We start from the raw sequence: 12,056 nt of genomic DNA, 5'->3' as shown, positions 1-12,056 counted from the left end.
GTACCAAAAACACTCAAAAAGGACGTGATTGCACTGAAGATGGTACCTGGGATGGAAAGCTTCAACTATGAGGAGAGACTGGATAGACTGGGTTTGTTTTTTGTGGAACAGGGGAGCTGAGGAGGGACCTGATAGAGACATACAAAATTATGAGAGGTATATATAGGGTAGAGTATAAGAATCTTCCACATGTCAAAGGTGTCTAAGACCAGATGGCATGGTTTAAGGTAAGGGGTAAATGGTTTAGAGGGAATCTGAGAAAAATCTTTTTCATCCAGAAGATGGTGGAAATATGGAACATGCTGAGAGGGTGACGGAGGCAGCCATTGTCACAACATTTAAGAATCATCAGGACGAGCACTTTAATTGCCAAAGCATAGCAGGTGATGGCCCAAGTACTGGTAAGTAGCATTAATATAGATTGGTATTTGACAGTTGGCATAGACATTGTGGGCCGAAGGGCCTGTTTCTGTGCTGTATGACTCGATGACTCTAAGTCTGACACAATCTACAACAAAGCAGCCTGTTAATCAGCATCCCATCCAGCACCTGAAATATTCACTTTCTCCACTGTGACAAGGCAGTGATGTGTACTATGTACACAATACATTGCAGAAACTCACCAAGGCTTCTTCGACAGCATCTACAAAACCTGCAACTTCTATTACCTACAACAAAAGCTGCAGACATATGTGAACACTACCACCCACAGGTTTCACTCAAAACCACACACCATCCTGACTTAGAAATATATCACTGTTCCTTCTCTGTTCTGGGTCAAAATCTTAAGTTTATTTATTAGTGTCACAAGTAGGCTTACATTAACATGCATTGAAGTTACTGTGGAAATCCTCTAGTCGCCACACTCCAGCACCTATTTGGGAACACTGAGGGAGAACTTAAGAGTGTCCAATGTACCTAACCAGCATGTTTTCCAGACTGTGGGAGGAAACCAGAGCACCCTGAGGAAACCAATGCAGACATGGGGAGAACATGCAGTGACCTAAGCTGGGAATTGAATCCTGGTCCCTGGTGCTGTGAAGCAGCAGTGCTAACATAACTGTATTGGCAAGTATCAAAGCATGCAAGCTTTCAGCAAAAAGAGCATCTCTCCTCCACCCCTCACTCTATTCTTCTTAATGCCATTTTGGATCAAAGCAGTGACTAATTCCAAGCTATATATTAAATAGCATTCTGGGCAGATAGTGATGGGGGTCATTTTTCAATAATGAAGAGAACTCTCTACTCACCTGACCAAGGGTCAGAGGCCCGAAAGCTATGGCATTTGCTACCAAATAAAATCTACTGGACTTTAACCTGGTGTTGTGAGGCCAACACAGGCATCTCCACATCATGGCCATCCCCAACTCCCATTCCCAGCCCAACTGTAGCTTCATCCCCAGCTCCATCTCTGCCCCCACGGTGCGCTCCATCCTCAGCCCCACTTCCATCCAGAGCTCCATCCCCAGCACCATCCCGAGTACCGGTCCCCAGCTCCATCCTTGGCCGGCCTCGGTCTCCATGGTTACCTGTTGGCTCCCGTCACCAGGACCACCCTGCGCGCGCCCATCGCTGGGGAAACGGCCGCCTGCGCCGCCATGTTGATGCGGTCAGTCCGCCCGGAGCCGCCTCGCCTCAGCAGCTCCTTCCACCCGATCGCCGTCCGGCCGCTTTTGCCAGCCACCCGGTTAAAGGGCTCCGCGTCTGCTCCTCCTTCTCGGACCGCCCGATCAACCGGCTCCTCCCTCCCCATCAGCGGGTCCGCCTCCTCGGACCACATCGCGTCAGCGCCGCCTCAGTCTCAGTAGGCTGGGCTGGGCTGGGCCGCCGGTCGAGTCAGCTGGCAATGACTCACCGGGAGCGAGTAACCGCTTAAATCAATCAACGATACAACACTTACAGCTACTTCATCGCTGGAGAATGTGCCCGGCGGTTTTTAAAGTTATTGCCGTTTTCCTCAAGCCACTTGTCTATTCACCCTTCCCTCAGTCACACGGCATCACCTGTCTTCATCCATCCACAGGAGCTCCTGCACTGGAAATAGGAAACCCATTCCCCACCCCCCCCCCCGGTAGATTTTCACGAACACAGTGTGTTAGAAATGCCTCAATTGTTTGTCATTACATCCCCAAAATGAATGAAGGAGTTCAGATGTGGTACGAAATCCGAATTCGTTTTGCTCCTTCTTAAAGTTTATTTATTAGTGTCGCAAGTAGGCTTACATTAACACTGCAATTAAGTTGCTGTGAAAATCACCCCCGGTCACCACACTGTTAGGGTACACTGAGAGAGAATTTAGCATGGCCAGTGCACCTAATCAGCACATCGTTAGGACTGTGGGAGGAAACCGGAGCAGCCGGTAGAAACCCACGCAAACACGTGGGATGGAGCTCGGGAGTAAAACGAATTTGGATTTCGTACCACACCTAAACTTCTTCATTCATTTTGGGAGCTCACCCTGGGGGCGGGAGAACATGCAGATTCCACACAGACTGTGACCCAAGGTGGAATCAAACCTGGGTCCTGGTGTTGTGAGGCAGCAGTGCTAACCACTGCCACCATGCCAATCCAGTTATTAGGTGTAAAATTGCTGGGTTCCAATGACTGATGATCAAGGGCTTAGAACAATAAGTTTAATATATGTTATACTCTGAGCAACTCTGAAAGACTATGTGCCTGTTTGTGCTCTGGAGAAAACTTCCACACTACTGATATATAACGCCTTGTGCACCCATCATCATCACAGCATCTACATGAGTACCAGGTATATCCAGGTATTATAGGGCAGCGTGGTAACATAGCTCCAGGGACCTGGGTTCGATTCCTGGCTTGTGTCACTGTCTGTGTGGAGTTTGCAAATTCTTCTCATGTCTGTGTGAGTTTCCTCTGGGTGCTCTGCTTTCCTCCCACAGTCCAAAGATGTGCAGGTTAGGTTCATTGGCCATGCTAAAATTGTTCCTTAGTATCCTGAGTTGCATAGGTTAGTGGGATTAGCAGGTAAATACATAGCGATATGGGGGTAGTGCCTGGGTGGGATTGTGGTCGGTGCAGACACGATGGGCCCAATGGCCTCTTTCTGTACTGCTGGGTTTCTATGATTCTATCTTCCCAGTTTAAGTTGGGGCAACCGATAATACAGAGGTGTAGCTTTCGTTTGATGCAAACTAATCACAACGTTCAAATTGAACAGGCTGCCAACACTACTTGTACTGTGCAAAACATGAATTATGTTACTGCAGCTGAAGCATACTCCAGTGGGTCTCCTCCCCCCTTTTAAATGATGGCCGTTGTAGACTAGTCTATGACAGACTCCTGGAACATTTGTACTTGGTTTAGTTGTATGCTTTGAGAGTGATAGTATGAGTTGACTGTGTTGGAGATGCTCTCAGATTGGTGTTCTTAATGTGGATAAATCAAGTGTCTTATCAGTTTACCCAATGGCTGCAGGCTTCTTGCATCGGCCTCTGGCAGAACCTCCATTTATGTTTGCTTAGGGGGCCTGGATTGTAGGCTGAATGGGTGGGGTGCATGGTGGTTGATGGTGCTGGTTCTGATACTTTAAGTAGGTAATACTGATTTTGTACTGAATGGGCATGATCCGAGGCTATCATGTAGCTGTTTGGCTGCAGGGCATGGCTTTGTACAACCAACAATTTGTTGTGTGTGGTGTCAGCCTTGACCATTTGAAGATTTGTTAAACGGCAGAGACTGTGAGCATTTCATTCATAATATATTTTCCCCCTTAGTCTTCACTCCATGATGGCTCCACTCATGTTGGTTTTAATATTTGGCTGCAAGAACGCCTAGAAGTGGGGATTGTAGGTCTGATGCATCTGGAGAACAGTCACTGCTGACGAGGGCAAACCCTATCTTGGCACATATTGTAGGCAGAGGAGTGCAGCATAGTAATTTCCCTTACTTTGGGCGTATTTCTCATGTAGCTGCTTGGTTAAGCATACCACCCATTTCAGCAGGCTGTTGGGTTGTGTGTATAGGGGGCCACTTGTGATGGGGTCAGAGTCCCTTGTGCATGCGAATTTTGTAAATGTACTGGAAACAAACTGGCCAGATCTGTCTGTCATTACCCTAAGACAGATGCCATCTGTGGCAAAGTGGCTCTTGAGCTTGATTATGACTATGTTGCTTTTCATGTCAGCCAGGTGGTCAAGTTCAACCAAGCCAGAATACAAGTCAGTTGTGACCATGGGAAGTCTGGGACCTCATGTAGGTGCTGTGAGGGTGATTAGGGGGAGGCAGGGGGCTGTAAATGATAGGGATGACATAGACAAAAGACAAACGGATTGTAAATGGTAATGCTAAAGGCTAAGAATGGTGCTAAGAGCATTCATTAAGAGATCATAATGCATAAATGGCAGAACAGAGGTGCAGAGTGCAGGAATGAGACAGATGGCCCAAGTGGTGTTGGGGAATAGGGCGGAATGGTGAAACAAGATGGAAAGCAAAATTTTAGAAGTGGAAAAATAAAAATAAGAATATAAAGGAATAAAAATGGATTAATAAGATGAAAAGAAGAAACAAAATAAATGAAAACAGTGTAGAAGTGGATGAGAGTTCGTGGTCTGAAGTTGGTGAACTCAGTGATTAGTCCAGAAGGTTGTGAAGCTCCTAATTGGAAGATGAGGTGCTGTTCTTCCAGTTTACATCGGGCTTCCCTGGAGCATTGCAAAAGGCAAAGGACGGAATGTGGACAGGAGAGCAGGGTGGCGTGTTGCAAAGGCAAGCAACAGAAAGATCTGGTCCTGCTTGCAGGTGGACCAAAATGTTCAGCCATGTGATCATCCAGTCTCCATTTGGTCTCTTCAATGCAGAGTAGGCTGCATTGGGAGCAGCGAATGTGATAGACCAGATTAAAGGAGGTGCACGTGTAGTGTTGCTTCACCTGAAAAGAGTGTTTGCTCCTTCACCTCCTCCCTGCTCAAGATCCCAGGGCCCAGACATTGCACTTCTATGATTGCATAGGAAGATGCCAATGGCAGTGGGTGACATTTTGAGTGTGATGGAGGAGTGGACCAGGGTGTCCCAGAGAGAACTGTCCCTGTAGATTGCTTACAAGGGGAGACAGATATGTTGAGTGGTGGCATCATGCTGGAGTTGGCAGAAATGACGAAGGATGATCCTTTGAATACAGAGACTGGTGGGATGAAAAGTGAGGACAAAGGGGCCTCAATCTTGTTTCTGGCAGGGAGGGGAGGAGAGCGTGAGAGCAGTGACTCAGGAGATGGGTCAGGCACGGTTGAGAGCCCTGTCAACCACAGTAGTTGAAAAACTATAATTAAGGAAGAAGAAAGATATATCAGCAGATTCCATTTTGGAATGTGGCATCATCTGAACAGATGCGACAGAGGCGAAGGAACTGAGAAAGGGATGGAGTCCTTATAGGATGTGGGGTGTGAAGAGCTGTACTCGAGGTAGCTGTGGGAGTCAGTAGGCTTGTAATGATACTCATGGATAGTCTATCAGCAGAAATGGAGACACAGAGGACAAGAAAGGGAATAGAAGTGTCAGCGATTCCTTTGCCCTTATTTGGATGCATCCAACCCTGGGTGGCTTTAGTGAAATTGCTGGATATGGTGTCTCTGCAGAGAGATGGGAATGGTGATTCATTGTCCCTCCAGTATCAGTCATGCTTGTATGGTTCATTCATCTCTGTTGTCGAAAAATGTGCAGAGCTTTTGGGGAAGCGCTCGGTAGGCGGCACGGTAGCACTGTGGTTAGCACTGCTGCTTCACAGCTCCAGGGACCTGGGTTTGATTCCTGGCTTGGGTCACTGTCTGTGTGGAGTTTGCACATTCTCTTTGTGTCTGCATGGGTTTTCTCCGGGTACTCCAGTTTCCTCCCACGGTCCAAAGGTGTGCGGGTTAGATTGATTGGCCATGCTAAAAATTACCCTTAGTGCCCTGAGATGCGTAAATTAGAGGGATTAGTGTTTAATATGTCGGGATATGGGGGTAGGGCCTGGGAACTGTGAAGCAGCAGTGCTAACCATGGTGCTACCGTGCTGCCTACCAAGCACTTCCCCAAAAGCTCAAAAATTACCCTTAGTGCCCTGAGATGCATAAGTTAGCGGGATTAGTGGTTAATATGTCGGGATGTGGGGGTAGGGCCTGGGTGGGATTATGGTCGGTGCAGACTTGATGGGCCGAATGGCCTCTTTCTGTAACGTAGGGTTTCTATGATTCTATGCTCCTGAAGAGCTAGCTGACATTGTGAAACTGCATGTATATGAAATTCGACCATAGGGCTTCCCTGATATCCTGGATTCTATGAGAGTAAAGCAACTCTGTAGTTCTGATGTCAATGACCTCCTCATGATCAGCCTAGTCACTGCTGGGTAGGAAGACTCTTAAAAGGTACCACTCCTATTGTGTTGTTGTAGTGTTGCAGCTTTAGCATCATGTTCTGCAGCAGTGCAGATACAGTGTGAAGAGGCTTTTTAGAATCGTAACAAGTGACTGCTGAACAGTTTCACACTTAACAGGATGTCCAAATATGAAGTCAGGGAATTTCTGACAGGTGTGGGTGAGGCGTTCCTTGTCAACCTGTACATTACGAGTCACATAAGAAATAGGAACAGAAGTAGGCCATCTAGCCCTTCGAGCCTGCCCCGCCATTCAATAAGATCATGGCTGATCTGAAGTGGATCAGATCCACTTTCCTACTTTCTCCCCATAACCCTTAATTCCCTTGACTATCAAAAACCTATCTACCCGTGACTTAAATATATTTAGCGAGGTAGCCTCCACCACTTCAACGGGCAGAGAATTCCAGAGATTCACTACCCTTTGAGTGAAGAAGTTCCTCCTCAACTCCGATCTAAACTTCCCCCCCCTTATCTTGAGGTTGTGCCCTCTGGTCCTGCTATCCTTCCTAAGCGGGAAGAATCTCTCTACTACCCTATCCATCCCTTTCATTATCTTATACGTCTCTCTAAAATCCCCCCTCATCCTTCTAAACTCCAATGACTACAGACCCAGTCTATTTAGTCTCTCTTCATAGGCCAACCCCCTCATCTCCGGTATCAGCCTAGTGAACCTCCTCTACACTCCCTCCAAGGCCAGTATACCCTTGCGCAAGTGCGGCAACCAAAACTGCACATAGTACTCCAGTTGCTGCCTCACCAGTACCCTGTACAGTTGCAGCAAGACCTCCCTACTTTTATATTCTGTCCTCCTCGCTATAAAGGTCAGCATTCCATTCACCTTCTTGATCACCTGGGTTTTTGCGACTCGTGCACAAGGACCCCCAGGTCCCTCTGCACTGTAGCATGCTGCAGCTTTTCGCCCTTTAAATAGTAATCCCTCCTAGTATTATTTCTGCCAAAGTGGATAACCTCACATTTGCTAACATTATACTCCATCTGCCAGGTCCTCGCCCACTCGCTTAGCCTATCCAGATCCCTCTGCAGACTTTCCACACCCTCTACGCAGTTTGCTTTTCCATTTATCTTCGTGTCATCAGCAAATTTCGTTACCCTATGCTCAGCCCCCTCCTCCAGATCATCTATATAAATGGTAAATAGTTGAGGCCCCAGCTAGTCACCAACCGCCAATCAGAATAGCACCCATTGATACCAACAGTATCACAGGGTCACAGTAAGGGCACTTGATGCAAAATCTATTGATCTGCCATTCTGGATGCAGATGGTGTCAAGTTTGTGCTGGGAGGCATCTGCTGATAGGAATACAGGTGCTTAAACATCAAATTATTGCAACACTGTCCGTCACCAACTTCCTTTACATACAACATGCATAAAGTACTACTTCTGCAGCCATAACGGAGGGAATTCCAGGATTTTGACCCTGGATGCTTCCAACCCTAGGTGTGGGTTGCTGTATGTGCCATGATTATGGTTGTGCTGCTGTTCATGTCAGGCAGGTGGTCACATTCAATTGAGCCAGATGCAATTCGACAAGGACTAAGTGCTATTTGCCATTGCATTTGAAAATGTCAGCCACCGTAAGTGACCCTGGGATTTCCAGGACCTCAGTAACTGCACTGGGTCTTTGGCTTGTGTAACTTGGATATATTGCCTGCTGCTCATCTCGATACTTCTCGGTTCATGTCAGTATACTTGGAGGGCTTTTGCCCTCCATGAAGAATCAAAAAATTGATTCTTTTGCCCTGTATCTGGTTGCAACCAACTTTGGGAGGCTTTACTGGACTTCCTGCGTATCGTACCTTTGCAGAAAGGTGGGAATGATGAATGGCTGGCCCAGTAGTATCAGTTAGACTTGTATGGTTAGTTTGTCTCTAATGTCAAAAATGTGCAGAGCTCATGGGAAGTGCCCAGAGGACTCATGCTGGCATTTGATGATGACATTGTGAAACTGTCTACATGTGATATTCATCCGTAGAGTTCCTGGATTCCATGAGAGGAAAGCAACTCTATAGTTATGATGTTGATTTCTTCCTCATGATCAGCCTAGTTAGTGGCGGGTAGGAATTCTCTGGAAAGGACATCTGCCAGGTTCATCGTCTACTGTGTTTGGAGATGACATTGAAGACGTAGCATTGTAGCTTTAACATCATGTGCTGCAGCCGTGCAGGTGCAGAATAAAGAGGCTTTTTTAAAATCGTAATGAGTGACTGATGAACAGTTTCAACACTTACAAGATGTCTGTATAAGAAGTCATAGAATTTCTGACATGCATAAGGAGTTCCTTGTCAATTTGTGCGTACTGAGTCTCCGTATCAGTGACAGCCCTAAATGCAAAGGCTAATGGTCTGCCATTCTTGATACAGAATGCGCCAAGTCCATATGGGGAGGCATCTATTGATAGCAGTACAGGTGCTTGAACATGAAATTGCTAGAATTGTCACTACTAAGGGTGCCTCTTTTGAGGGTTGAACAGCAATTTAGTGCTCCTGCCAGCACCATTCGCCATATGGTGGAGGAGCTGTCGAAGAGATCCAGTGATCTCACTGTTGCAAGAAATGATCTTGGAAAAGTAAATCATATCAAAAGAAACACTGCAAAGCTTGCTTGTCCATGCAAATTAACATCTGTCCTATAGCTGTTGTCTTGGTTGGATCTGGCTTCCCATCATCAGCTGTGAGCAGTTAACCGACAAAGGGTTTAACAGGATTAAGCTTTAAATCTGGTCCTAATTCTCATAGAAATCATTTGGGTGGCATGGTAGCAGATTGGTTAGCACAGCTGCTTCACAGCTCTAGGGACCTGGGTTCGATTCCCAGCTTGTGTCACTGTCTGTGTGGACTTTACACATTCTTCTTGTGTCTGTGTGGATTTCCTCCAGGTGCTCCGGTTTCCTCCCACAGTCCAAAGATGTGCGGGTTAGGTTCATTGGCCATGCTTGATCCTGGACCGGTAGACGGGCGCCGCAACAGCTCGGTGACTAGCACTGCTAGCTGTGCAGATACATGGATTTGGGCCTGTGTCCGTGGGAGTTTGCGCATTCTCCCTGTGGTTGCGTGGGTTTCCTCCGGGCGCTCCAGTTTCCTCCCACACCCCAAAGATGTGCTCTTAGGCTGATTGGTTTTACCAAATTGACACTATTCTCCCCTGAACCTGGCTAAGTTAGGGGTTCCATTCGTAGACATGCAGGGTAGAATAGGTATAGGGTAATGCAGCAGCACGGGCTCGTTGGGCCGAAGGGCCTGTTTCCCGTGCTGGGTTGTTCTTTGTTCTTTATTGTATAAATTGCCCCTTAGTGTCCTGAGATGTGTAGGTTAGAGGAATTAGTGGATAAAATATGTAGGGATATAGAACATAGAACATTACAGCGCAGAACAGGCCCTTCGGCCCACGATGTTGCGCCGACCAATTAAAAAAGCAATGACCCTCTAACCTAAATCAATCCCATTCCATCCATAAACCTATCCACGGATCTCTTAAACGCCCCCAAACTAGGTGCATCTACAACTGCAGCAGGCAGGGCATTCCAATCCCTCACCACCCTCTGGGTAAAGAACCTATCTCTGACATCCGTCCTATATCTACCACCCCTTAATTTAAAGCTATGCCCCCTCGTGCTAGCTTCCTCCATCCGAGGAAAAAGGCTATCATTGTCCACCCTATCTAAACCTCTAATCATCTTATATGTTTCAATAAGGTCCCCTCTTAGCCGCCTTCTTTCTAACGAAAACAACCCCAAATCCCTCAGTCTCTCCTCATAGGACTTTCTCTCCATACCAGGCAACATCCTGGTAAACTTCCTCTGCACCCTCTCCAATGCCTCCACATCCTTCCTATAATGTGGGGACAAGAACTGCACACAATACTCCAAGTGCGGACGCACCAGAGTTTTGTACAGTTGCAACATGACGTTGCGGCTCCTAAATTCAATCCCCCTACCAATAAACGCCAAGACACCGTATGCCTTCCTAGCTACCTTATCTTCTTGATTCCCAACTTTCAGGGATCTATGTACACATACACCTAGATCCCTCTGTTCATCAACACTATTCAGAGTCCTACCGTTAGCCCTATACTCTACACATCTGTTATTCCTGCCAAAGTGAATTACCTCACACTTTTCCGCATTAAACTCCATCTGCCACCTCTCGGCCCAGCTCTGCAACTTGTCCAAGTCTCTCTGTAAACTATGACACCCCTCTTCACTATCTACCACTCCTCCGACTTTGGTGTCATCAGCAAATTTACTGATCCACCCAACTATACCCTCATCCAGATCATTATATGGGGGTAGGGCCTGAGTGGGATTGTGGTCAGTGCAGACTCGATGGGTCGAATGGCCTTTTTCTGTACTGTAGGATTTCTGTGATTTCTATAATGATTTCCCTGCCCTCTATCTTGTTGTATCTAACCCTGGGTGGCCTTAGTGTAATTGATGGGTATAGTTCATCTGCAGACAGGTGGGTATGATGAATTGCTGCTTCTGGAGTATCAGTCAGTCATGTATTGTTAATTCATCTCTGTTGGCAAAAAACGTGTGTCATGGAGAAATGCTGCAGAGGCCTCATGCTAGCATTTCATGATGACATTGTGAAACTGTCTGAATGCGATATGCACCTGGAGGGCCTCCTTGAGTTCCTGGCTTGTATGAGAGGAAAGCACCACTATAATTATGATTCCGATGTACTCATGATTAGCTTGGTCAGTGGTGGGTAGGAAGTTTCTGGAGGGAGCGTCAACCAAGTACTACTCCTACCGCATTTGTAGATGACATTAAGGTTGGACCTTTGGCATCATGTGCTGCAGCTATGCAGATGCAGTGTGAAGAGGCTTTTTAAAATAGTGATGAGTGTCTGATGAACAGTTTCAACACTTACAGGGTGATCATTTATGAAGTAATGGAATTTCTCATACGCATAACTAAGCTGAGGTGTTACTTATCGCTGTGGTAGAGGAGCTGATGAAGGGGTCCAATGGCCTCACTGTAGCAAGGAATGAACTTGGAAAGATAATTAATCATACCATGGGAATGGACATCTGTCGTATTGCTTCTGTATTGTCTGGATCTGGTTTCACACAATCAACTGTGAGCAAGCGACCCACTTATGTCTTAGTAGGGTTGAGCTTTAACTGTATGGTCCTAATCCTGTCAAGAAGTAAACAAAAACATACATGATGTTCTTACAATGTACTAGAATGTTATTGACGATGAGTTTGCAGGATCATCCTGTAAATATTTGCAGGAGGAGATCCCATAGGCATGCAGAGAAAATGGAATCTGATTACCAGAGACATGAATGTAGTCGGCTTCCAGGATTCTTCATAGAGCAAAATTTGTCTGCACCCACATTTTGCATGAAGGATGCAGAAAACCTTGGCATTGGGCATATCAGCTGTTACTTATTCAACCGTTATGAAAATGTAATGAGTTCTGAGCAGCATCTTGTTTAAGTGGACTGGGTCAGTGCAAATCCTGATTCTGCAATCTTTCTTTCCTGCAGCCATCATTACTAAAACTTATTCTGTGGCTTCATCTTTGGAAGCTATATACCCAGTGTTGTCATCTGAAGGAACTCATCTAGCACTTTCTTCTTCATAGTAATGGATACTCTTCTTAGAACACAGACTATTGGTAGTTCTAAATCATCTAGCCTTATAT

At 46.3% G+C, this 12,056-nt stretch overlaps 1 protein-coding gene across 3 annotated transcripts in view; it reads right to left on the bottom strand.

Moving 5' to 3' along the window:
• The window catches only part of hsd17b7 (hydroxysteroid (17-beta) dehydrogenase 7), a 73,267-nt gene that overhangs the window by 34,885 nt on the left and 26,326 nt on the right, over positions 1-12,056 (bottom strand). For 2 of the 3 annotated variants that reach the window (XM_080196619.1, XM_080196618.1), the window contains exon 1: positions 1,530-1,732. The exons of the other annotated variant lie outside the window; for it this stretch is intronic. In XM_080196619.1, the coding sequence (XP_080052745.1) occupies positions 1,530-1,600 (71 nt within the window). In that variant the 5' untranslated portion in view covers positions 1,601-1,732. Of the gene's footprint in view, positions 1-1,529; positions 1,733-12,056 lie in introns of those variants that run through there. 3 annotated transcript variants of the gene reach the window in all.

Source organism: Carcharhinus amblyrhynchos, chromosome 9, assembly GCF_965287045.1.
Source record: "Carcharhinus amblyrhynchos chromosome 9, sCarAmb.v2.hapA, whole genome shotgun sequence".
NCBI lineage: Eukaryota > Metazoa > Chordata > Chondrichthyes > Carcharhiniformes > Carcharhinidae > Carcharhinus > Carcharhinus amblyrhynchos.
Note: the sequence above shows the minus strand (reverse complement) of the source record. Positions and strands in the feature narration are given on the sequence as shown.